Here is a 24,319-nt window from a genome sequence, read left to right as displayed (position 1 = left end):
CTTGAAGCTCTTGGCATTTATGCGAAAACTAGTTGGACACTTTGCAAGAATCGCAATCCATGAGTGGTACCTTGCCACTGTTTTATCAGGTGAAACTGCTTGTCCCCTATCATTAAATACTACCTTCTCAGGTCGATGAAGCCCAAAGTTACGTTTATTTGTACCTCTTTTTGTCTTCTTGCGTTTTTTTGTAAGTGAAGTGCAATCACTTGTCTCGCCATGCAAATCATCATCGATTACTCGGTCAGTAAACTCATCCATGTTCCCTTTGTCGTGATGTTAGGTAACATTCTCATTACTACCACCTATTAGAGCATTTGGCACAATGTCGTTGTTGTGGTGGTAGGATGGACTAATGAGCCAGTCGTCATCCTACATTCGGCCCACCATATTCGGTGGTTTTGTTTTATTATCATCAGCCAGTGACGTGAACAAGCGGCCAGTATTAGGCACATACCCTATACTCATCTGGAACAACCAATGTGGTGATGAATTTGTGTAAGTAAATATCAATTGATAAGTAGGGTATTAGGTGCATTCAATATTTGTGTTGCTATAATACAATATATAATTATATAATTTAATGCATGCAAAAATGATATATTAAATGAATTATTTGGCTGCAGCCAAGGAATGAAATTTCTTTTTTTTGGGTCACCGAGATTTTATCAAATACCCAACTTATTTTCATAATTGTTTCAGCGAAATTTCGATGAATTTGGCAGTGTCATTTACAGTGTTTAAGGGGAGAAAGGCTGGGTGGGGGGGTGTGTCGGGGGGTGGTGCTGGGTGGGGAAGAAGATAGAGAGGTGTGAGAGAGAAGGCTGTGAAGAGGAAGAGGAAAAGAGAGAGTCACGGGCAAGGAGGAAAAGGAAGGAAAGAGGGAAAAAAAAAAAAAAAAGAGGAAAATTTACAGAATTGCAGTAAGCTTGTCTGGGTGACGAACACGAAGGAAAGAAGGAAAACTTGGATTGTTATATTAATATATGATGTTCAAGGTTATAAGGAAAAGAAAGGAAAGAAAAAAAAAAAAGAGAAAAGGAAGGAAAAAAAAAAACAAAAGGAAGGAAAGAAAAAAAAAAGATAAGAAAAAAGAGAGGAAAAAAAAAAGGCTTTAGGGTTGATCGGGATTTGGGGCCTTTGGGCAATTGAAAATGAAAAAAAAAAAAAAGGTTTGGAGTTTCCTTTGGGGTTTGGTTTGACTCTTTTGGGGTTTGGTTTAGTTATTTTTAAACCCTAAACCCTAATACATTTCTATATAAAAAATAATTAAAAATACCCTAAAGGACCTAAACTCTAATATCTTATCTCATATGCTTCATATTCTAAAGAATATAGAGTATATAGGATTTAGTGCATATATTATAGAGTATAAAGAGTATTAGATATATAGAGTATATATGGTTTAGTATTAGGGTTAGTGTATAGATTATAGGGTATAAAAAATATATTAATTTCATTTATTCATTACACTAATTTTATTTCACAGTATTTGCCTCAAGTGCGCATTATATTCATCTTATATCATATGAAACCTATTATATAATTTGGTTTGTTCAATGTTTTTTATCAATACAATAGATAATATATATGTTAAATAAACATATGGTCAAGTTTCATTCAAAATTTCCGTATTTTGATAGCAATTTCCGTTGTTTTTGTCTAATTTTGTCGAAATCCAAGTTTTAATCCAAATTTCCGCGAAAATTTCCGTCGAAATTTCTATCGAAAATTTCCTTGAAACCAAAATTTTACTCATTGGCTGCAGCTTCACTCATTAGTTCTTCCTTATATGGACACTAGGGTTACTATGGAACCCGTGAACAACCTTCAAAAAACAAAAATTGGCTACTCGTGCACAAATGTGGGCAGGTTAAAAATATTTTGTGCATGTGTGAACAACTGTGCACTGTGAGTTGTTTCTGTGTGCCGATTTTCAAATGTAAACAATTGCTCCACTACAGACATAGAAACCATATTAAAGATAACATAAAGATAATAACTTTTACAGATAATACAGTTTTACCACACACTATAATTGCAGCAACAACTCGAAGACACCCATTTATTTTTCCCAAACAACCAAAGAGGCTACCACCGACAACTACCCATTAGATCCCTCAACTATTTAAGTAAACATATGTCAATTCCTATAACCTCAACCTGAACCCATATGTCAGTAATTGATAATAACATTTGGGCACTGATACATGTCCTATAAAGTAGCAGATGTAAGGCCAAATTTCCATTGAAAAATTAGTAAGCCCATAATCGTTTTCCACCATTGTTTGTGAATACGAATGTAATTCTTTGGCTAATACTATGTGCTCAATCATGTATTCGAACACTTTCTGTTCATTAAACACCCTCATTTAATCAAACTTAAATCTTTCATAAAATCCAGATGTAACTCAATTACCTACCAAATCAGGTAGGGATCTTTCTTACCTCCATCGAGTGCCTCAGGACGCGAATCCTTGCCGGATTCAAACACCAAATCATCCACGTCTCTAGAGAGTCGTGTGAGATCTAGAGTTATCAGTTCACTGAATAAGGCTACTTTGGAGTTAACGAAAGTTTATCTTATAGGGTGTTGTTTAACTAGTGAGGTTTGGTTTTTAGACGGCGCCGTTTGAGGATTAGTTTAAAGGAGCTGAGAATGGAAACAAATTTTTTATTGTTTGTTGGACTCGTGGTTAGGTTTATGTTTTTCGTCTAAATACATCCATCTATTGAAGTTCCACATGACCTAGCCGAATTTGTTCATCAACCTGTCCAAAATTTTAGTCAATTTATGATTAATTTGCAAACAACCTTGTATAGCCATAAGCTTAGAAGAAATTAAACATCTCTCACTAATTTGCAAATCAAATCCAATCAAAATGAAATAAAAAAATTAAACAGAAAAATCGCATAATAAAATAGTGTTTACATGATTGCTAAACCATTCTGGAAATGACAAATGTGCTAAGCGTTGAGATTCCTTGACACGTACGCCCCGACGGCGATGCACTTTTTCCCTTTCAACGTATTGTCTGTTAAGCAATACTTCCACATGTTAATATAAATGATATAATTTTAGTAAGGTAATTGCATTATTGGATACTCATCTCTCTCTCACTCACACTCTCACTCATCACCTATTCACCAAGATTAATATACATAATACATGTAATGGAACAAGCTTACCTTATGTACGGTTTAACCTCTGCACAATTAAAAAGGACATATCGGTGTGCTCGCTCCCACTCGGCATGTTCAAGCAGGAATTTTTCAGCTGTACCTAGAGCACGACCTAGTTGTGAAAATAACGGTATGCCTGGCCTCGTCCCCACCCCAACTGCATCAGAATTTCGTCCAGGTCTATTTTGACAAGTGATCGTGTGATCACCAAAATACATGTCATAAAATGACAAACATTCTTCTATAATATACCCTTCTGCGATACTTGCCTCATACCGTGATTTTATTCTGAACATATTTTTTAAGGGTATGCAAATACCTGCACAATTAAATATGTCAGTAAGGTAATTAACAATAGGAGTGTGAATCAAAACATAGGACAACAATAATATTTAAGTACTAAAAGGGAAAAAAAGAAGAATGGATTCAAAGTCACAATTTCTGATTTTACCGCTCGATTGGATACATCCATCTATAATGCACGGGTCCGCAATCAAAGCTTCATTAGCTAGGTGAATCATCAAATGCACCATGACGTCAAAAAATGCCAGGGGCATTATTTCTTCTAATTGAAAAAGTGCAACAATTATTTTTTTTTGACAATGATTGAAAGTGATTGTGACTTCCAACTTTCGTGCACAAATTTCGAAAAAATGAACTTATCTCAAGCAACACACGAAAAAAATTTCTCAATGGGACCGCACGACAAATGGCGAGAGGTAGCAAATACTGCATAATAATATGACAGTCATAACTTTTCAAACCAACTAGCTTTATTCCCCCACTCAAACAAATCTTGCTACATTAGAACCAAACCCGTCTGGTATTTTTACAGATGCAAGTACATTGCACATTAAAGTCTTCTCAATTGTCGACAATGTGAAAGCTGCAGGTGGTAGGATTTTTCGTGATCCTACAATCTTGGGGTAAAGATTGGACTTGATATTAAGTTTCATCAAGTCCATTCGAGCCGCAAGTGAGTCTTTGTTTTTTCCTTCCATACCAAGTATGGTCCCAACAATATTATCGATGACATTTTTCTCAATGTGCATGACATCGAGATTGTGACGAATAAGAAAGTCCTTCTAATATGGTAATTGGAAAAAAATGTTTTTTTTTTTCCAAGGGCCCTCATAATTGTTAACCTTGCATCTATTGCGGGTCTTTTTTACCTTTGTTCCTTTTCCAAAATGAAATGTCAAACCGCTCAATGAATTAAGACACTTTATATCTGTCATATAAAACGAGGGGAATCGCACCTCACCCTCGCTGTTAAAGAAATGAGTCATCTTACGAAACCTGTGATGTTTTGAAAGCCACCGACGATGTCCCATATAACACTCCTTGTGCCTATGAGAAAGATGAATGGAATCGGTGTTATGTGGACATGTCGTCTTTCCTTTAATGCTCCAATTGCAACCAGATAACATGCCATATGCAGGAAAATTATTAATAGTCCACATCAAGCTGCATGCATAATGAACTTTTCTTTTTTAAATACATCATAAGTTGGTATCTCATTATGCCATAGATTGGCTAACTCATCAATCAACGGAGCGAGATAAACATCTATGTCGTTGCCTGGAGATTTTGGCCCTGGAATGAGCAATGAAAGCATCATGTATGACTGTTTCATGCATAGCCATGAAGGAAGATTATAAACCGACATAACTACTGGCCAAGTACTGTGAGATAGGCTCATCATGCCAAATGGATTGAATCCATCACTAGCCAACCCTAACTGAACATTACGCGGCTCTGATGCGAATTCAAGATACAAGCTATCTAAATTGTCCCACGCAGGTGAATCTGTCGGGTGTCTAAGGACTCCATCTTGTGGTCTACCCTCAACATGTTAAACCATATACTCGGCTGTATGATGTGACATATAGAGGCGTTGTAGTCGTGGAACCAAAGGAAAGTAACGCAAAACCTTCCAAGGCACCTTTTTAACACTACTTTCTCTACCATCTGCAGTGGACTTGTACCGACTAGCATCGCACACAGTACATGACGTAGCTATAGAATTTTCCTTCCAAAATAGCATACAATCTTTTGGACAAACATCTATCTTTTCATAAGTCAAACCCAAATCAGTGATGATCTTCTTTGTGTTATAAAAAGATGACGGTAAGTTGACGCCATTTGGAAACCAATCTCTTAACAAATCCAACAACGTAGTGAAAGATAGATCGGTCCACACAAACATACACTTGAGCTGATAAAGACGCACTAAGAACAAAAGCTTATTCCTGCAACGACCTGGGTACAATTTGGTCTCAGCATCTTCAACACTAAATGATTAAATTTTTCTGCATATGAAATGGGATCAAGCTCAGGAGGAGGAAAATCCGCATTAGAAGTGGCACCATCGAATGACATCTCAGGCATAGTAAAGGCATCACGCAACATGAATGGGAAATCACCATCAGGCGTGATTGGTTAGTCAATGCTAACTATGGTCAAAGACTCACCGTGTTCTGTCCAAGGTGCTCCAAGGTAATCTGGATCCATGCCCAACATACATACATGCCGGTTACAACACTCTTTACGTGGGCACTTAATAGTACCTTCAAATCCACAGACTTCTAAGGCATGGTTAATGAAAGAACGCAATCGAACCTTGTACTCATCACTTAGTCGGTTAAGAAACACTCAATCTTTATTCATAGTACCAGAGAGCAACACAACTACCCTTCAATGATAACATAATATTAAGTTCAATAGTCCCAAAGTGGGTAAAATATTAATAGCAAAAAAAAATAAATAAAGGCAATCGAATGTACCAATATTAACTTTTAAAGCTATAACAATACCCAATTCAACATATGCATTGACACACATACATTTCATTTTTAAATGTCTGCTTTAAAAAACTTTAGATGTCACTTATATAACCTGGACTCTAAGAAAATCACAAAGGCACAACACTTTCATAGCAATTAGGAGATTTCAGATATAGCCTTCAAAGACTCAAATACGTACCAATCATAGGCATTAGAGACAAAACACATGAGTGCATTCGAAATTCCACAAGGTTAGTAGTAGTACATAATAGAATTATATCAATTTAATCCCAAAATAAAATAAAAAAATTGTTGTCTGCATATATACCAAATTTTAGTTAAATCAACAAAATAACAAAGCGATCCCAAAATTTGTTATCAATTTATCGTGCCAAAATCAATACCCTATTCTTCAAAGTCAGCAGATGAAAAATATTTTATGTATTTCAATATAAATTGCTTTGCTAATCACTAAATACAAATAGTAATTAACTCATGAATTGGGAATACAATACTTACATAGAAATCAAATTTGGCTGCTCGGTTTGGGCTTTGGGTGAGCTGTGCAAAGTGCTCGTCACCAGAGTCGGAACCCCTCGATCTGGTTCTCGCTGCCGATACAGTTGATCGGAGCATTCAGATATCACAGAGCAGAAGGGGGTTGTGTGAGAGAGAAGAAGGGATGCGCATTTGATGAGGATTAAACTGGTTATTCTTATTTAATGAAGCATAATCAGCCAAAACCACGTCGTTTGGACATGCAATTGGGTGTTTAGATCTGATCTAAACACAGTTTGGGCATTGAAGAGTGCTCATTTCATATACTTTCGGCACCGTAGCAGAGCCCAAAGTCGTTGAACACTACAATGGCAGAAACTCAACTAATCCCTATAATACATATAATATTTATTTTACAAATGACAAATTCATTTGTTAAATTGTTAAAATTAATTGTGCAATTTAATTTGTTAAAATTGTATAATTTAACAAATGACAATTTAATTGGAAACGAAAAAGGTGCTCAATTAGGAGTTTTTTATTTGATTTGTGGAGCCACAGTCAGAGATAGGAAGGAAAAATCTGACACCAAAACTAATTGGGCACGGATACAGTGGTGGAAAATATATTGGACACTACGACGGTAGGGACAATTGCTTCCATTACTGACCAGAAAGACACCAAATTCTCCTTTAGGTGCTTGATCTCACCAGTGCCTAAGAAAACAATGCACACCGGTCTACCTCCAAGCGTGCCCCCATATAGTTAGGACAGTGGCCTATATGGCTATATCCAATTTTCTAGTAGTGGGGGCAAATACAAAACGCCCTTAATAATAATTAAAATCATTTAAAAAATATAGAGGCAGATTGATATGTGTTGCTATCTTTATATCTTTTGTTAAAATGTTAGGGGCGCTTGTCTTCTGCCACTAATATAAGTAGATGCGTTTATTGTCCGTGAAAGTTTAATTTAGGTGATCTGTTCACTTAATAAACTTGATTAATTTCACTTTCAGTGATCGGACCCCAATTTTTGGTTTATGTGATCACTCAGGAACTAGTCAAACAAACACAACTCAGACGGTTCAGTAACGAAAATATGAAACTCCAGATTGACTTCTAAAAAACCAAAAATCACTTCTGTAAACAACACAAATCTAACACACCAAGGATCAAGTGACATCCTATACACTCAGAGGACCCATCACAGTAGGCATCCCAGTGTTATCCACAACTACAGTGGTGTGTGATTAGCTAGACAGTTATATAAGGCATATATCAATTTCAAGCATATAGCTACAGTACAGATTTGTGTTTAAAAGTTGAGTGAGTCAGTAAGCATAACGACACAAACAAGGAAGACAAATGCACACAAGATGTTCACCCAGAAAAACCACAAAGGGTAAAAACTGGGGGTCTTTCCAGCTGACCAAGCAATCCACTAAATAAGAAGTTCAATACAAAGGGAGCACACAGCACACAAGCTCAATCACTAAGTCCTATACTAAGTGGCAGCTTTCTTACCCCTTTGTGCAACTTCCATAAGCAAGGCAATCGGTCATTCATGAAGAAGGCAGCTCCAACTCCAAGCTCATCAACCCATGGCACCAATTCGCACCAAGCCCAGTAGATTCATCAATGCATGAACATGATATGCCAATGTAGAATTCTTAAAAAAAAAAGATCAACCTTCTCAAGCTAGAGGCATGAAAAGGTTGATATTGAATCCGTCAACTAAAAATATAAAATGAATGTGTTTGAAGAATATATAAGAAGATTTAAACACTCAAACCCATTTAGAATTTTAGATGAAACAAAACAAGTTCAGAAAATCTTTTTGATTTTTCAAGAATTAAAAGACCATTTTCTGAAAATATTAAAGATGAGCACTTAACCTGAAAAATACCCAGGCAAGAAACACGAAAAATACACACTCGAAATGCTCATACCCACGCACCAAAAGATCTGAACGGAATGCCCATATACCCGTACACACCCACGCAACTTTCATGTTTGCCCAAGCCACGTGGAAGCCAATCAATGGCTGTCCACAAGAGACGAATGAGGGGCATATTCTCTTTGTCCTAAAGGGGTATCCTAGTATTACTAAGGATAGGAATGAGGAGCTGTAAAAATAAATTTTGCTTTATTTTGCAAAAATCAGAAATAGGGAAGATGATGAATAGTGCTGATGTGTGAAGGTGTGTGGCGTGAATGGCAAAGATGCAATCAGATCTGATTGATACAGTAGGGGAACCAAGCCATGTGCAATGCACATGCATGTTTAGTAAAAAACAGAACATGGGCTTTCAATGAAATGGGCTTTAAAAGTAAAACCCGAAATGGCTCCACTGCAGTGTCTGTCACTGTATCAGCCACTGTACGTGAAGAAAATTGTTCTTTATGTTCAGTGAATGACTGGTCAAATAGACAAAAAACTGTTATTTTCCTGAAATGAATGAAGTGCAGTATACCTTGAGTCTTTGTTCATTCTTGACTTCTTCAATACAACTGATCTTGTCCTTAATCTAGCCTAGAGCTTGTGAGTGATTAAATAAAAATAAATACAATGGTTTTGACAAGGAAAATAGCTAATATAACAAATCCTAGAAACTAACAATCCGTCACTTTATTTCTTAAAAAAAAACACAGGGGTGGTTCTCAAATTTACACCTTTATATTTTTAAAACAATTAGAGGCACTTCCCTTATTCCGCCCCTATTTTAATGCCCCTATATATAACCCGTTTTTTCTTGTAGTGATCCAATTCAATATTGGTTGGGATTGAATTATTAATCACATATCGGATCATGGATCTAATCTATATTGAATTATATGCAAATTTAGTCTAAAATTAACAATTTTGAACAGATTGCTCTATTTTGCAGATGGAAGCTGTTAGAAACCCTGGAAAATACCTAGGAAAATTCAAAAAAGACAGCTCTGGCTTACATTAAAGATTCCATTATTAAGAAGATCAAAGAGTGGAAGAACTCTTTTCTAACTAAGGTGGGGAAGGAGATTCTTATAAAGTCAGTTGCAAGTGCTATACATGCCTACCCAATGACAGTTTTCAAAGTTTCCAAAGCTTTATGTGATGAGATCTGTGATAGCTAAGTTTTGGTGGCCGGGGTCAGAGAGATGAAGAAAACAAGATTCATTGGTTGAATTAGGATAAGATGGGAAGGTCTAAGAAGTTATGAGGCCTTGGTTTTAGAAATCTTGCTGAGTTTAACAGTGCCTTACTTGCTAAACAAGCTTGGAGAATCTGTCATGAACCAGATTCTTTTTGGGTACAGATTCTTAAAGGTAGTTATTTCCCTGATTGTGACTTTGGGAAGCATCTAAAGGGGGTAGGGCTTCTTGGGCTTGGTGTAGTATTTTGGAAGGGAGGGAGGTTCTAAAAACAAGTGGTTGGTGGGAGGTTGATGATGGTTCTTCTGTTAATATATTGACTGATCATTGGATTCCAGGAACTGATTCAGCAATATGTGACCAAGCTGTACAAGGAGCTTCAAATCTCCCAACTTATGTTGTTGAATTAATTCAATGGGATACTATGTCTTGGGATATATTTAAGGCATTTTAATTTCTACATCACTCCTAAGATACTTAGTAGAATTCAGGAGATTCCTATCCTATCCAATGATCATGTTAAAAATGGTATCTACTCAGTCAAGAGTGGTTATAATTGGCTTCACTCTAAAAAACAGGTGATGAACTCAGTTCCCATTGCCAATCATCCTTCTCATCAAATTGATTAGATGAATTTGGAAGATCTTATGGAAAGCACACACTTTGACAAAAATACAACATTTCTTTTGGAAGGCTTTTTCAAATGATTTAGCTACAAACTGGAGTATGTTTAAAAGAAAGATTAAGCAACATCCTCTATGTCCTTTATGTAGTGAGATGCCCGAAACTATTGAGCATGTGTTACTCTTGTGACCTTGGGTGGAGATAGTCTGGTCTAAGTGTGTAGGGGTATAGAATTAACAAAAACCACATTATCTATCTCAATTCTTAGATTCTATGAGTTCTAGATAATTGGGGTCAGGAAGCTTCTATGATATGTTTAGTTGGATATGTTTTATTTGGTTGGAATATCTGGAAGTTTAGGTGTAGAGCTGTCTTTCAAGGCTCTACCCCATATCATTTGGTTGTTAGGGTACGTTTGGTAAACATGGAAAAGCAGCTTTTTATCACAATTGTGAGGTGACTCACAATTAAAGCAGCTAATTAGTATTTGGTAAATGTTAATCAAGTTGTTTTTTATGAAAATTGGAGGTGAGTGACCGTAACTATGCAAAGCAGGTCCTCCCCTGCTTTTAAAAGCAGCTATGAGTTACAAAAAACCGGTCCTTTTAATGAAATATTTACATTTCCTATTATACCCTCGTTCATTTTAGAAAAATTACATGTTCTATCCCTCACATTTTCACGATGTTGTCTTCTCCTCCATTCTCTCTCATAGTCTCTGCAACTTGAAAGCCTTCAATCGCCATTTTCTTCTCGTCGTCTCCATTTATCTGTTGTCGTTGTCTCCATTTGTTTGTTGTCGTCGTCTCCAATAGCTAGGTTAGTGCTCTATGTTTCTCTCTCTCTCTCAAAATTTCCTAAATTTTTGATTTAGGGTTCCTAAATTTTTTATATCTGTGAGTAAGGTCGGGCTTGCTGTTTGAATTTTGATTTTTTTTTGGGAATTTCATCTTAGTTAATTAATGCTTGCTGATATCAACTAGGTTTCTATTGAATTTTTGGATTAGTTATTATTAATGTGAAAGAACTAAATATCATGTTGTTTTGACTCAGGTCTTCTTAATTCATCTTTGTTGTTGTACAAAAAGATGCGTGAATTGAGTGTTTCCCATGATTGTTTTACGTTTCTGATTATAAACATGGTGGGTTGTTGCTAGGGAGTGATGTTAGATATGTAGGATTGATTCATTGTGTTGCAATTCATATGGGTTTTCGATAATTGGATTGAATGTTTATCTTGGCAATACATGATTGGTGAATAAAATTATCTGTTATGTCATCTATTTGCTATTGTTGGTATTTTTTAGTGATTCAAAGCTGCAGTTTGGTTTATTTTTAGCTATCTTTTGGTTATGGAAAAATGGAAACTGAGTCATCTCAAAGGCAATGCAATCTTCTGCCTGGTCTAAAGAGACAAGTTTGGTCATCAGAGTAGAATGTTAATTTGGTCATCACTTTTAACACTAGTTTGTGTTTGTTGTCTGATCTGTGAGCTTTCCTACATAGAATTTAAGTCTATTGTTCAAACCAAGTACTTATATACAGATGGGAAAGAAGAATGACTCAGGAGTTAAGGCTGTATGGAATGAGCATAATATACCTGTATTTTGTGACCTTTGTATCAAGGAGGTAGAGGCAGGACGCCGTCCTACTACTCACTTTGAAAAGGAAGGATGGGAAAGTTTGAGGATCAATTTTGCTAAAGAGACATGACAAGAATTATCTAAATCGCAATTGAAAAATAAATGGGATGTACTTAAAGAACAATGGAAATATTGGAAAGAATTAAAAGGGAAGGAAACTGGTTTGGGGTGGAATCCAAATTTGGTACTGTTGATGCTTCTAACGATTGGTGGCAGAGTAAAATTCAGGTGCATGTGTAAATTTTTCATTTATTATCTTTTTGCTATATAATCATGAATTTGTCTTAAATTGACTTCAGTACATACCACTGCATGCTTTCTTTGATTTGGGATTGATTACTATTACTTATAATGATGCATTTACTCAATAAAATGTTTAACTAGCTGATGATATTAAACATAACTGAAATTCCTGATATATATAATTATATGCTTATTGGACATAGTAAAGGTTCGAGCCACCTTTCATGACCCTCTTGCTTTTCCATCATGTTGTGTCTTTGATCCTTGGTTTTATGTTTAGTTGAAAAAAAAATACTGAGCATTTGTAAACAGATAAAAAAACATGGATTGGTTCCATTGCATTATATGCTGAACTCAAATGATCATCATGCCTTTAGTGCCCTCTCTTATTTTTGTTGCAACTTTTTGTATGGGAAATGGGTAACATTGGTATTTTAAGATTATGTTTGCATTTTGGGTTTGTAAAGTTCAGACCATTATCTTTTCTACTTTTAAAACAAAAGTTATTTGCCTGATATATCGCTGTCCTGCAATCCACATCTTCAAAGGGAAAAAATCTTGGATAACCCTTCATTCACATTCAACCCTTATGCTAGTTGTATACAGTGGTTGTGTCAAGAAAAATACACTATCTGGGATATTAAACCCATCAACCCGACACTTCCCCCACCATACACCAAATATATCTTCCTTTTCACCTGCAACATACACCAATAAAGTAGACAAGCAATTCGCACATCATCTTTTGAAAGAAAAATTAAGCATTGAAGACAAAATTGTAGCATATCCTTGTCGAGTGCATTGAACATTGATTTCACAGATATTCAATATACATGTATAAAGTAATATGCTTCAAAAGAATTTTCATTTCACAACATAAACATAAACATGATAGTGCAGACTGATCAATCTAATTAGAATTTCCAATTTCCAATTAGATTTTGTTTCTTATATAGTACTAATTGATGATAATGCAGACTGATCAATCTCAATCATGAATTCATTTATTGTCTTTTTCTATATAACCATGAATTCATTGTCTTTTTGCTATATAATCATGATTGTATTGTCTTTTTGCTATATAATCATGACTTTATCTCTTTGATATACAGAAAAACAAGAAGTATGCTCAATTTCGTAAAAATGGCATTAGTCCTGATATGGAGCAGAAGCTTGATAGGATGTTTATGAACACTGTGGCCACTGGCCAACATGCTTGGGCACCCTCATCTAGTGTACTTCCGTCTGAAAATCAAGAAGCATCAAATGGTGATGATATTGCACTCGAAGGTAGTGGTGACTCCGATGATACTCACACAATGGAAACCACACAAGTTACTGAAAGTTCTTCAGGGAAGGGAAAAAGAAAAGCAACTGAAGAGAAGAAAAGCAAAGAAACTTTTACAAGAAGGGGAAAAGTAGGAGGTGCTGTGAAATTGTCACAACAAATTGATCGAATGGTTGATGCAATTGAAACTAGGAGTACTACTACTTCAGTAATGCATGCAACCTCACAAGCTAGCTAGTAGTATTCTTGAAGTGATGAAGGTAGTCTCATCTTTACCTGGGGTAGAGGCCGAGAGCAGTTTGTGGCTCTATGCGACTGAGTTATTTATGAGTCAAGAGAGGAGAGAGATGTTTGCTACTATTGAAGATCCAGAAATCAAGCTTCAGTGGCTTAATTATATGATGAAAAAATATGCTAACTATTTGCATGTCTATTATGAAACTTATTTATATTATGTTGTTTGGTTGATTGCAGTTTGTTTGATTTTTATTTGGATATTAGTATATGTTTGGAACTTGGATTATTACAATTTGTTTGACTATTATTTGGATATTAGTATATGGTTGGACCTTGATTAGTATTATATGTTTAGTTTTTTTTTTTTTTTTTTGGTTCCTATTGTTCATGTTGGAAATATGGATTGATGATAAATAAATCTTAAATTTGCAGGTTATTTTATTAGAATATGGACACTTTGGAAGATGAGGAGGAGTTTAACCAAGCTATATGTCTTTGTGTTCGCACTATTGAATATTATTATGAAAAATATATTCATAAAGTTCCTTGTATGGTTTCTTCCCAAACATGAAATATTTGGTTGAGGGAGCTATTAGATGGGAATGAACGTCAATGTCATGATATGTTTAGAATGGATAAATATGTGTTTTCTAAATTGTGTACTGATTTGGAAACTCATTATGGGTTGAAAGGTTCAAGGAGAATGAGTTCTGCTGAGATGTACGTTGGGAATGTTTTTGCAGACATGGGGTAGGAAATAGGTTAATTCAAGAACGATTTTAACATTCCGGTGAGACCGTGAGTAGATATTTTAGTGTCTTACTTGATTGTGTATGTCTTATGGCAATATATATCATCAAACCTTCAGAAGATGAGTTTAACGGTAACCCAAAAGAAATATTGAGAGATCCTAGATATATGCCTCATTTTAAGGTAATAATTTGATCTAGTAATTTATGATTTTTCTTGTTAATTAAGTTACATGTATTGAGAAGTTTATCTTTGCATCATTTGTAGGATTGTATTGGTGCTATTGATGGTGTACATGTACATGCCTCGATACCTCCTCAAGATCAAGTACCATACATTGGCAGGAAAGGGATATCGACTCAAAACATAATGGCTGCATATAATTTTGACATGCAATTCATATTTGCATGTGCAGGTTGGGAAGGCACTGCACATGATACAAGAGTATTCATGTCGGTTTTACAAAATGATGCTTTAAACTTTCCTAAACCTCCAAATGGTAATATTATACTTTCAATATTATAATGTTGAACTTTCAATTTTATAGTTTAAAATTATAGTATAATTAAACATTTAATGTATTTGACAGGTAAATATTATCTTGTGGATGCTGGGTATCCACAAATGATTGGGTATTTGGGACCATATAAGGGTGAACGATATCATCTTCCAGATTTCCGCAGGGGTAGCCAACCAAGAGGATCTAGAGAGATATTTAACCACGCGCACTCTTCCCTTCTGAGTGTCATTGAGCGTACTTTTGGAGTATGGAAAAAAAAAGGTGGAAGATTTTAAGGGACATGCCCAATTACTCGTTCACGAAGCAAGTTAAAATTGTCATTGCAACTATGGCACTTCATAACTACATACGAAGGCATGCCAACCGTGATATACATTTTAGTGAAGGTGAGGATGACCCAAATGACATCGTAAGTGAGGAGGCAGATTAGATTGAGAATTATCATATTACCCAGGGTTCGGGAGCACAAGAGACGGAGCAACTAAGAAATAACATTGCTACAAGTTTAATTCGTGCATCCATTTAGACGTTTTAATATGTATTTGTTATTCTTTTCAATATTTTTAATTCTTATTTTAAATTGAAAAAGATGTCGAATGTTAGTTATAGTTTTTTGTTAGATAATATTATATAGTTATTATGTTTTCAAATATCAAACAAATGAGAGACATGTGTCAGTTTAGACCTCATACAATTATTCAGTATCATTGACGTCAACGTATAAACGAGGTATGGCTTACATGTATACATGGTGCATATGAAGGGGTTTGACCTTGAGATGGAATCAATTAATATTGAAATGGACCTTCCAATTAATAAAGCAAAATAGACCTTTGTGATATTTTTAAAAAATAATAGAAATACATCTTTATTGACTTGTTTTTTTGGGCAAAATGAAAGTTAGTGATAATTTGTAAAAAAAAAAAAAAATTGAAAAACAAGCGAAAAACATTTTCTTTTTGCCAAACAAATGAGTAACAAATATTTTCAACTATAACATGTCAATTTTAGTCATTATAAACATCCACATCACTTTTACATGAAAATTTACCAAACATTATTGCTTTGCTTTACAGCTACTTTTACTTCACAGCACTTTCGAAAACACAATTTACCAAACACTAAACTGCTTTGTTTCACAGCTAGTTATACTTCACAGCAGCTTTAATTCACAGCTAATGATTTTTACAGCATTACCAAACACACCCTTAGTAGAGAAGCTAAAAGGGCTTATGCTAAATTTATCCATCATAAACCTAACCATCAAGTGGTTCCCAAACTTTCAAGTGATTCTTCATTAGCTTCCCATTTTTGGTTTCCTCCTTCTGACCCCTGAGGTGAAGATCAATACAAATGGGGCTTGGGACAAGCTATCTCATGCAATTGGTGTGGGGTGGTTATCAGGGATTCAAGTTGCAGATTAGTTGGAGGAGTTGCTGTGAACTGTGTTGCATGATCTCCTCTTTTGGTTGAGGCTAGAGCTATCAAAGAAGGTCTAAAATGTGCTCAGAATGGAGTTTTTTTTTTTTTTTTAAATCAACTCGAATTTAGTCCATGAAATTAGTGATTAATGCTCACTTTTCTTGTAGTAAAGGTGAGAGTTTGAACGACAGATTTTCGGTTGTCATATAAAAGCCACAAGAAAATGGAGGACCATTGGTTCTCCCAATTCAATAATAGTGTGGAGAGTGGAGAGTGTACTAATTATAGTGCCCAACTTTTTTGTTTTGCCTGACTTTATAACTTTGATTTTTCTGATCATCCACTTATTTTTCAGTGTTTGGATTGGTACAATAGAAATGACAAATGCTAATTGTAAACCCGGGCTTGGTTAATCAAATAATCAAAGTCTGAAATTAAGACATGGAGTAAAATGAAGATGAAGTATCATGTTGATGCAACAACACTACAACAAAAATTTCAATAGATATCACCATTTTTATATTAGATTTGAAATCAACTGATATTGTAAAAGTTATAATACCAATTAATTTTTTTTATTTATTTATGAACTCTAATAAGAATCACCAGTTTTTTTTCCAACTGATATATAATGTTTTCTTTATAAGTTTACATTTTCCCCCTTACAATTTTTTTGTCCTCCCACCCAAACACATTTGATATAAAGTGTTTTTATTTTTTCTTATATTTTGTTAACATATTAGTGTAGCATATCAACTGATATCTTAACTACATCAGTTCATCTAAGGTAAAATTAAGAGCGGGTCAATTTCCCTCCACGTACTACTTAATATTGTTTTTTTTGTTAGATTAATTTTATTTTTTTGGCACAACCTACACTTAGACAAAATCGATTCTCACTCTCACTCACACTCACACTCTAACACCCATTCTCACTCAAACTCTCACTCAGACTCGATCTCACTCAGACTCTCTCAAAGCTCAGAACGCCCCCGTGTACACCTCCCTCTTGCTCGATCTAGCTAGTCACCAGCGCCGGCCATTGTCGTTGGTTGCGCACGAAGCATCTCCCTTTCTTCGACTTAGGGTTATGCATCGACTGGAGGTTTGAAAGGTATGTGCTCAGATCCTGTATCAAATCCTCTTTTCTCTTTCGCTGTGTCTTCCATTCTATGTCTCCCAATTTTGTTAATTTAGGGCTTCCAAATTTCTTCACTTTAAGGGATTTCTTAAAGTTATGTATATATTCGGTTGAGAATATCCATGTGGATTTATCACAAACATATATATCCCTTGGAAAATTGGAAATTAAGTGATGATCGAGCTAGCTAGCTGGCAGTGCTTGCAATATCTGCATGGATGTTGACTAAAGAAACCATGTAAACCGTCCTCCTTTCTTTCTTTTGGGCCCTGAGGAGTTGTCTAAAAGTCCTAGAAAAGTACTAACATAACACTTAATAATATCAACGTACATTATTACATGTATACAAGAGGAAGATGGATGGATCCAGTACGTTGGTCCACTGCCTTGCTCTTCTCCATCATCTATTGAATGGTCCCCACCACGTACTGCAACCGCAATTAGTTAAGGTTTCTGTTAAGTTGCCGTGAGATGGGTCATTTCATTTTATTCAGCCATTTATTACTTGCTCAACTTACATCTTCATTCTGCAACTTACTCATTCTACTAATCTACTATTAACTACTAATTAATTATACAAATAGCTGATGTGCCTTCTCAATTAGCTAGGTTAATTAGGACTTGCATGTTGCATGTCCATGAACCTCATCATAATCCCAGACCCCAAAAAATAACATCATCATAATCCAATTACACTGAAGCTTTTGTGAAATTGAATCTCACCCACTACTCTTAATTACTTCAAAAATGATTAAATATAGTATATATTGAAGATCATATAAATAAACATATATGTATGTGCGTCTTCCCATGAGCACGTACAGCTGCTCGTGCTCATACATTTATCATTTTAATTTCATGAACCTGCGGACTGCAGATTGACCAGAGTTATTTCAAGTGGTGTCCGGCCTGTAACGGTTTTTTTATTACATATATATAAATATATAATATATTACGTCTTTAACTAATCCAAGCTGGCATTTAACTGATCTCTCAACAAATCGATAGACGAAAGTTCATTTTTCAATTTAGATAATAAATTGGGTGTATATTTGAAATATTTTAAAGTTCATGGACCCCGTTGAAATGAGTTATGTGTCTAAATTGAATTTATGCCTAATTAATACATTACATATATTTTTTTTTATTATGAAATACATTACATATATGTTACACACACACACATACAGGCTGCTTCTATTGAGGTATATCTTAACTTATTTATGTTGAGGTATGATCTTGTTGAGGCCCACACGAGTTGTTTTGTGTCAATTCGAACCATTCGCAAGGATCATCTTCATTAATAAATCATTCTTACAAAAAATTAGTTAAATCGGAAATCATTTGTCTATCTGATTTTGATAAAACAAATGGACGGTTTCATTCAAAATATTTGGTTCATCCATTTATTTGATCAAAGTTAGATAGGCAAATGATTTCCGATTTGGCTAATTTTTTGCAAGAAATATCTATCGTCAATGGAGATGTAAAAAATAAATGGTTTGAATCGACACAAAATGACTCGTATGACTCGTGTGAGCCCTAATAAAGTATACCTCAACATAAATAAGTTGAGATATACTTCAATAGAAGGAGCCTGTATATATATATATAGTACGTATTCATGTTAGATGGAAAAGATTTTTAATTATAAAATGAAAAATGCTTATTGTCTCAACTTTTTTTTTTTCAATTTATGTTGTATCAATTTACTTGAGAGAACCTAGTTTTTTGCTTTTTAAGTTTTTTCTTTTTGTAGAACTTAATATATGAAATATCATGTCAATTGGAAAAAAAAAAAAAAAAAAAAAAAAAGTTGGAATAATATAAGTTGGGGCAAACAACACATTTTTTATAAAATATACATGGTTCAAGAAACAAACTTCATTTTATAGAACTTTTGAGCTTAGTTTAAGAACTACCTACGTTTTACTTGGTCAATCAAACAGATACAAATTTACACAAAATATGAAAGAAAAAAACAAAAAAACAAACAAAAGAAAATAAGACGAAATTTAATTACCACGTACGTAGGTAGTGTTTAATTTAACATCTAGCAAACTATGAAGCAACAAAAGAAATTAAAGAAAATGGTCCAAATTGAATCAAGAGAGAAGCCACGACATCATAGCATTTTGTTTGTCATGAGCTGCTTCAGGGTCCACGATAGAGTCTCTCAATTTATTATGACTGTCTCCTTCCCGCCAGTTATCAATAATATCATCACCCTCCCACAACCAAGAGAGCATATCTTCTTTCTCATGATCCCATAAGCAGTCGTTCCCTTGATTGACAACACTCTCCCAATCCCATATAATATTCTTTCCACCATGATCATGATGATCATGATGAAGATCAAAACCTGAATTAGATGTAGTCATTGACATTAATGAAGGGGATGATGAATACCTTGAGTCCCCAAATCCGTCTGATCCAATGTTATTTGATGATGATGATGATGAGGTCAAAATATTGTTGGCACAATTAGAATTACTAGACTCTAGCTCCTGATGATGATGATGATCACAGCTTGGTGAAATTTTGTTTGGACACGTAGTAAGTCGGCCTCCCATGACATCATCAGCACTACTTATTTCACAATCACTTAAAGTCAAAAGCCCATTTGGATCCAGTAAATTAGTCCCAATATTGTCCATCATCAAGTCATTAAAGCCGGCCAACAACCCGTGGCCACCATCAATGCCTCCTTCATATGGTCCTAAAATTTCTGGGTCCTTGGCAATGCCAGCAGGACACAAAATTGAAGTAGTAGTTTGGCTCATCCGACTCTCCTCCTCATCACTAATAGTAAGATTAATATTTGAGCTCACAGCTAATTCCTTATGATCAGTTTGATTAATATTAATATGATCATCTTTGTTCTGAGTTTGATGAGTGGGAGGAGTGTGTTGGTGTTGGGTAATAAGTTTGTTCTTCTTCATGGCCCAGCGACTAGTTCTACCACATCTTCGCTTGGATGGAGCATTGGGTAGCTTATTGCCCAATTCCATGATCACAGCTGGTGTTAGGCTGCTACTTTGATCAGCACTAGTAGTTGGCCTCCTGAAGGTGTCGATTTTTCTGCTCAAGTGAGAGTTCCAGTAGTTCTTTATTTCATTGTCGGTTCTTCCTGGTAATTGACTTGCTATCACAGACCACCTGCACCCACCGCACCATCCATTAGTATAATTTTAATAAACTAATCTCATATAGGACAATTTATTAGAGACAACGATATGTGTAAAAACAATAAATTAATATTACATTTTCGTCACATAATTATAACAATTATCACTATTAATTAAGAATTGGCATATACAAATAATCAAAATTTCTGGTGAAAGTACATTACACGTACGCACGTCAGTTTAGCAATTGTATTGTAGACTTGTAGTTAAGTTGTCTCCCCTTCCATAACAAAAAAGTTGTCTACCTAGCTCAAAGAAATATCCTAATATACAGACGGTTTCCAACTAAATAAATTAATGTTAAGAAAAGCTAGGTAGCTTCTAGAGTTCTAGCAAATTTATTTATTAATTTGCTGACATTGACAAAACAGAAGAATATATATAAAACAAAATTGACAAGAAGTTGAAAAGTGGCAGGCATATGACAGTCGACATTAATATATATACTTTACAGATGAGCGAGCAAGAGAATGAGAGAGAGAGAGTTTCTGGTGTTTGTGTTCTTGACATCTTGTAATGGCAATGAATTGAAGAGGAAATTGATGTTAAATATCATCAGCATTCAGCAGACTAGCTAGCAAAGAATGCGTATATATATAATTATATATAGAATGAGAGATGAGAGATGAGAGTGAGAGTACGTGTAGTACTAGCTAGTGCTGTGGTGCAGGTAGCATATATTAATTTTATATATAAATATATGATGTAAGAGTAGTGGTAATTAATTACCTATTTCCCAAAGAAGCATGCAATTTGATGATGATATCTTCCTCTTGGGCAGAAATATTACCCCTCTTCAAGTCAGCTCTCAGATAGTTAATCCATCTCAGTCTGCAACTCTTACCACAGCGCAGTAAGCCTAGAATGCATATATAGAGTGAGTCCATTAATGTTCCATTAAGCAAATTAATTAAGCCCATATAGACAAAATATTGTAGATATGAATACCTGCATTCTTGGGTAATGACCTCCAAGATCCTTCCCCATTAGCAAGAATATAACTGGTTAAGATTTGATCCTCCTCGGCAGTCCACCTCCCTTTCTTCAACCCAAGTTTCTCACAGCACGGAGCCCTCCCCATTTGGGACTCTAGTGGTAACCAGAAGCTGTATATAATATGGTTGATGTTGGGGAGGGTGTTGTGTGTTGAGTGTTGACCAAATATATATTGAAACAAGCATAAAATGCTGAGTGGATGGGTGTGGAGGCTTAAAAAGGTAAATGTGAAAGACATGGATATGAGGGTGGGGCTAAATATTGATGGAGATGGAGATGGAGATGGAGATGGGGTGTGGTGGCAGATGCTGCCACGAGGCCCATAAATTCATTCAAGAGTCGTGGCTACTCTCTGATCGATAGCCTCGTAACGGGGCATGCAGCTCCCACGTTGATACTTTCATGGATTGCTCCTTCGTTCCCTCCTTCCAATATTCCAAACAAATCATATTTAATTTTTGCCTTTATTATCTCATCTACCCTCTCTACACTATTCTCCATACTCATAAATTATACACTTAATTTTCATTAAACATTATAGTACACCCATCATCAACCTTTTCCTTCTTTTGTTTTTTTCCAAATTAAATGTCGATTCATCCTTTTATTTTTTTGTCCATATATTATATTCCTTTAAATGTGTAATCAAACAAACTCATCATCATTCAAAGATCACCCTTGCAAAAAATCAGCCAAATCGAAAACTGTTTAGCCAATGTATTACTATCAATATCATTTCAACCTTATTTGACGAACTGTATTTGTCTGCAAAGTTTGGATGACCAAACAATTATCGATTTGGCTGATTTTTTACATGAACGACCCTTAAGGATTGACCTAAAAAATGAACAGTCCCGATCATTGAATTTCGTGCATCGTGGTGAGCGGGTGGTTAGATGAGCGGGGAATTTCCTGCTCTATGGTGAGTGGGTGATCATTTCTGTATATATATATACGTATGTATGTGTATTTTATGTATGTATGTGTATGTATATGTATGTATGTGTATGTATGGTCCTATATATATTGTCCATGCATGGAGGGAAGCCAGAGAGGATGTATGCATGGCACATGCTAGAGACTAGGGACTAGAGATGGAGCTACAGCTACAGCTTGAGCTACGTACGTATATTTACCTAGGCCTCACCAAAAAGCTCGCCCGGCCAATTAGGCCCGAAGCTCGATTTGGCCCGAAATTTGGGCCGGCCAGGCCCGAAAGTCTCTTAGGTTGGGCTTGGGCCATTCCCTTGAAGCCTAGGGGCCGCCCGAAGCCCGGCCCATTTAGGCCCACCCAAAGCCCAATTTGGGAATCATAACATATTTAATAGGTTTTTCATTTGTTTACTCTAATAAATTATTAATATGCTTATTAAGTTATTATATAATTCTATAATATTAGTAAATAGTAATAGTGTTAACTATGTAATATCATAAATAATAAAGTAATTAACTTTTAAAATTATATAAAACATTACAACTATAATAAAATATAAATGTATATGTGTATATACAACTTTTATAAAACAACTATAATTAAAGTTATTAAACCACGATCGTCAATTCATTAATTCAACGATCTGTACCGTTCATTTTCTATTTTCATAGTCAAATATCATACTTACAAAAAATCGGCTAAATCGGAATTCATCTACCCATTCGATTATCATTAGAAAAACCATGATCGTTCATTAATTCGACCACCGTTACGTCACTTTTACATTTCCGATTAAGCTAATTTTTTACAAGAATTCTCTTTGAGTGGGGAACTAAAACTTAAACGGTTCGGATCGTTGAAAACATGATCGATATGTGAGCTTCTACATATAAATACACTTGAAGAGTATAATTCTAATAACTTTCCCATTGAAACCTTGTTGTTTCCATAATTATGAAGACCACAACGTGATTTCAACAATCTGACCTGTTCATTTTCTATGTTCATAGTCAAAAATCATCCGTACAAAAAATAGGCTAAATCAAAATTCATCTACCCATTCGATCATCATTAGAAAAACCATGATCGTTCATTAATTCGACCACCACTATGTCACTTTTACATCTCCGATTGAGATAATTTTTTGTACGAATTATCTTGGAGTGAGGAACTAAAATTTGAACGGTTCGGATTGTTGACAACACAATTGCATCATTTGTTTATAAAAATATGTAATAAAACATATGTACATTTATGTTTTATTATAGTTGTAATGTTGTATATAATTTTAAAAGTTTATTATTTATGGTATTACACTATTACTAACATAATAGTATTATATAATAACTTAATAAGCATATTAATAATTTATTGAAGTAAACAAATGAAATAACTATTAAATATGTTATGATTCACAAACTTGACAAATAAACTAGTCAGCTCAGTTGGTTGAGAGTTGAAGCTTGCAATGTGAGGTCTCATGTTCAAATCACAACATAGCCAAAATCCTGTATTTTTTTTTAACACATATATATCTTCAAAGAAATATATAGGATTTTAGCTATGTTGTGATTTGAACATGAGACCTCACATAACAAGGTTTAACTCTCAACCAACTGAGCTGACTAGTTTATTTGTTAAGTTTGTGAATCATAACATATTTAATAGCTCTTTCGTTTGTTTACTTTAATAAATTATTAATATGCTTATTAAGTTATTATATAATACT

At 34.9% G+C, this 24,319-nt stretch overlaps 1 protein-coding gene and 2 pseudogenes across 1 annotated transcript; 1 reads left to right on the top strand and 2 right to left on the bottom strand.

Moving 5' to 3' along the window:
• Positions 1–2,328: 2,328 nt before the first annotated feature.
• Positions 2,329–5,574, bottom strand: LOC147280389 (uncharacterized; annotated as a pseudogene).
• A 6,199-nt stretch (positions 5,575–11,773) lies between these two features.
• On the top strand, positions 11,774–13,885 carry LOC147280388 (uncharacterized; annotated as a pseudogene).
• Positions 13,886–19,303: 5,418 nt separating this feature from the next.
• On the bottom strand, positions 19,304–21,828 carry MYB11 (myb domain protein 11). Its single transcript, XM_086249537.1, has 3 exons — positions 21,609–21,828; positions 21,390–21,519; positions 19,304–20,631 (listed from the first exon to the last, which is right to left on the bottom strand). The coding sequence occupies exons 1-3, from the start codon at positions 21,739–21,741 to the stop codon at positions 19,578–19,580; spliced, it is 1,317 nt and encodes a 438-aa protein (XP_086105663.1). The 5' UTR covers positions 21,742–21,828; the 3' UTR covers positions 19,304–19,577.
• Between the last annotated feature and the right edge of the window lie 2,491 nt (positions 21,829–24,319).

The sequence above is a fragment of the Dryas octopetala genome, chromosome 7, assembly GCF_963921425.1.
Source record: "Dryas octopetala chromosome 7, drDryOcto1.1, whole genome shotgun sequence".
Classification (NCBI taxonomy): Eukaryota; Viridiplantae; Streptophyta; class Magnoliopsida; order Rosales; family Rosaceae; genus Dryas; species Dryas octopetala.
This window is presented reverse-complemented; position numbering and strand designations above follow the sequence as displayed.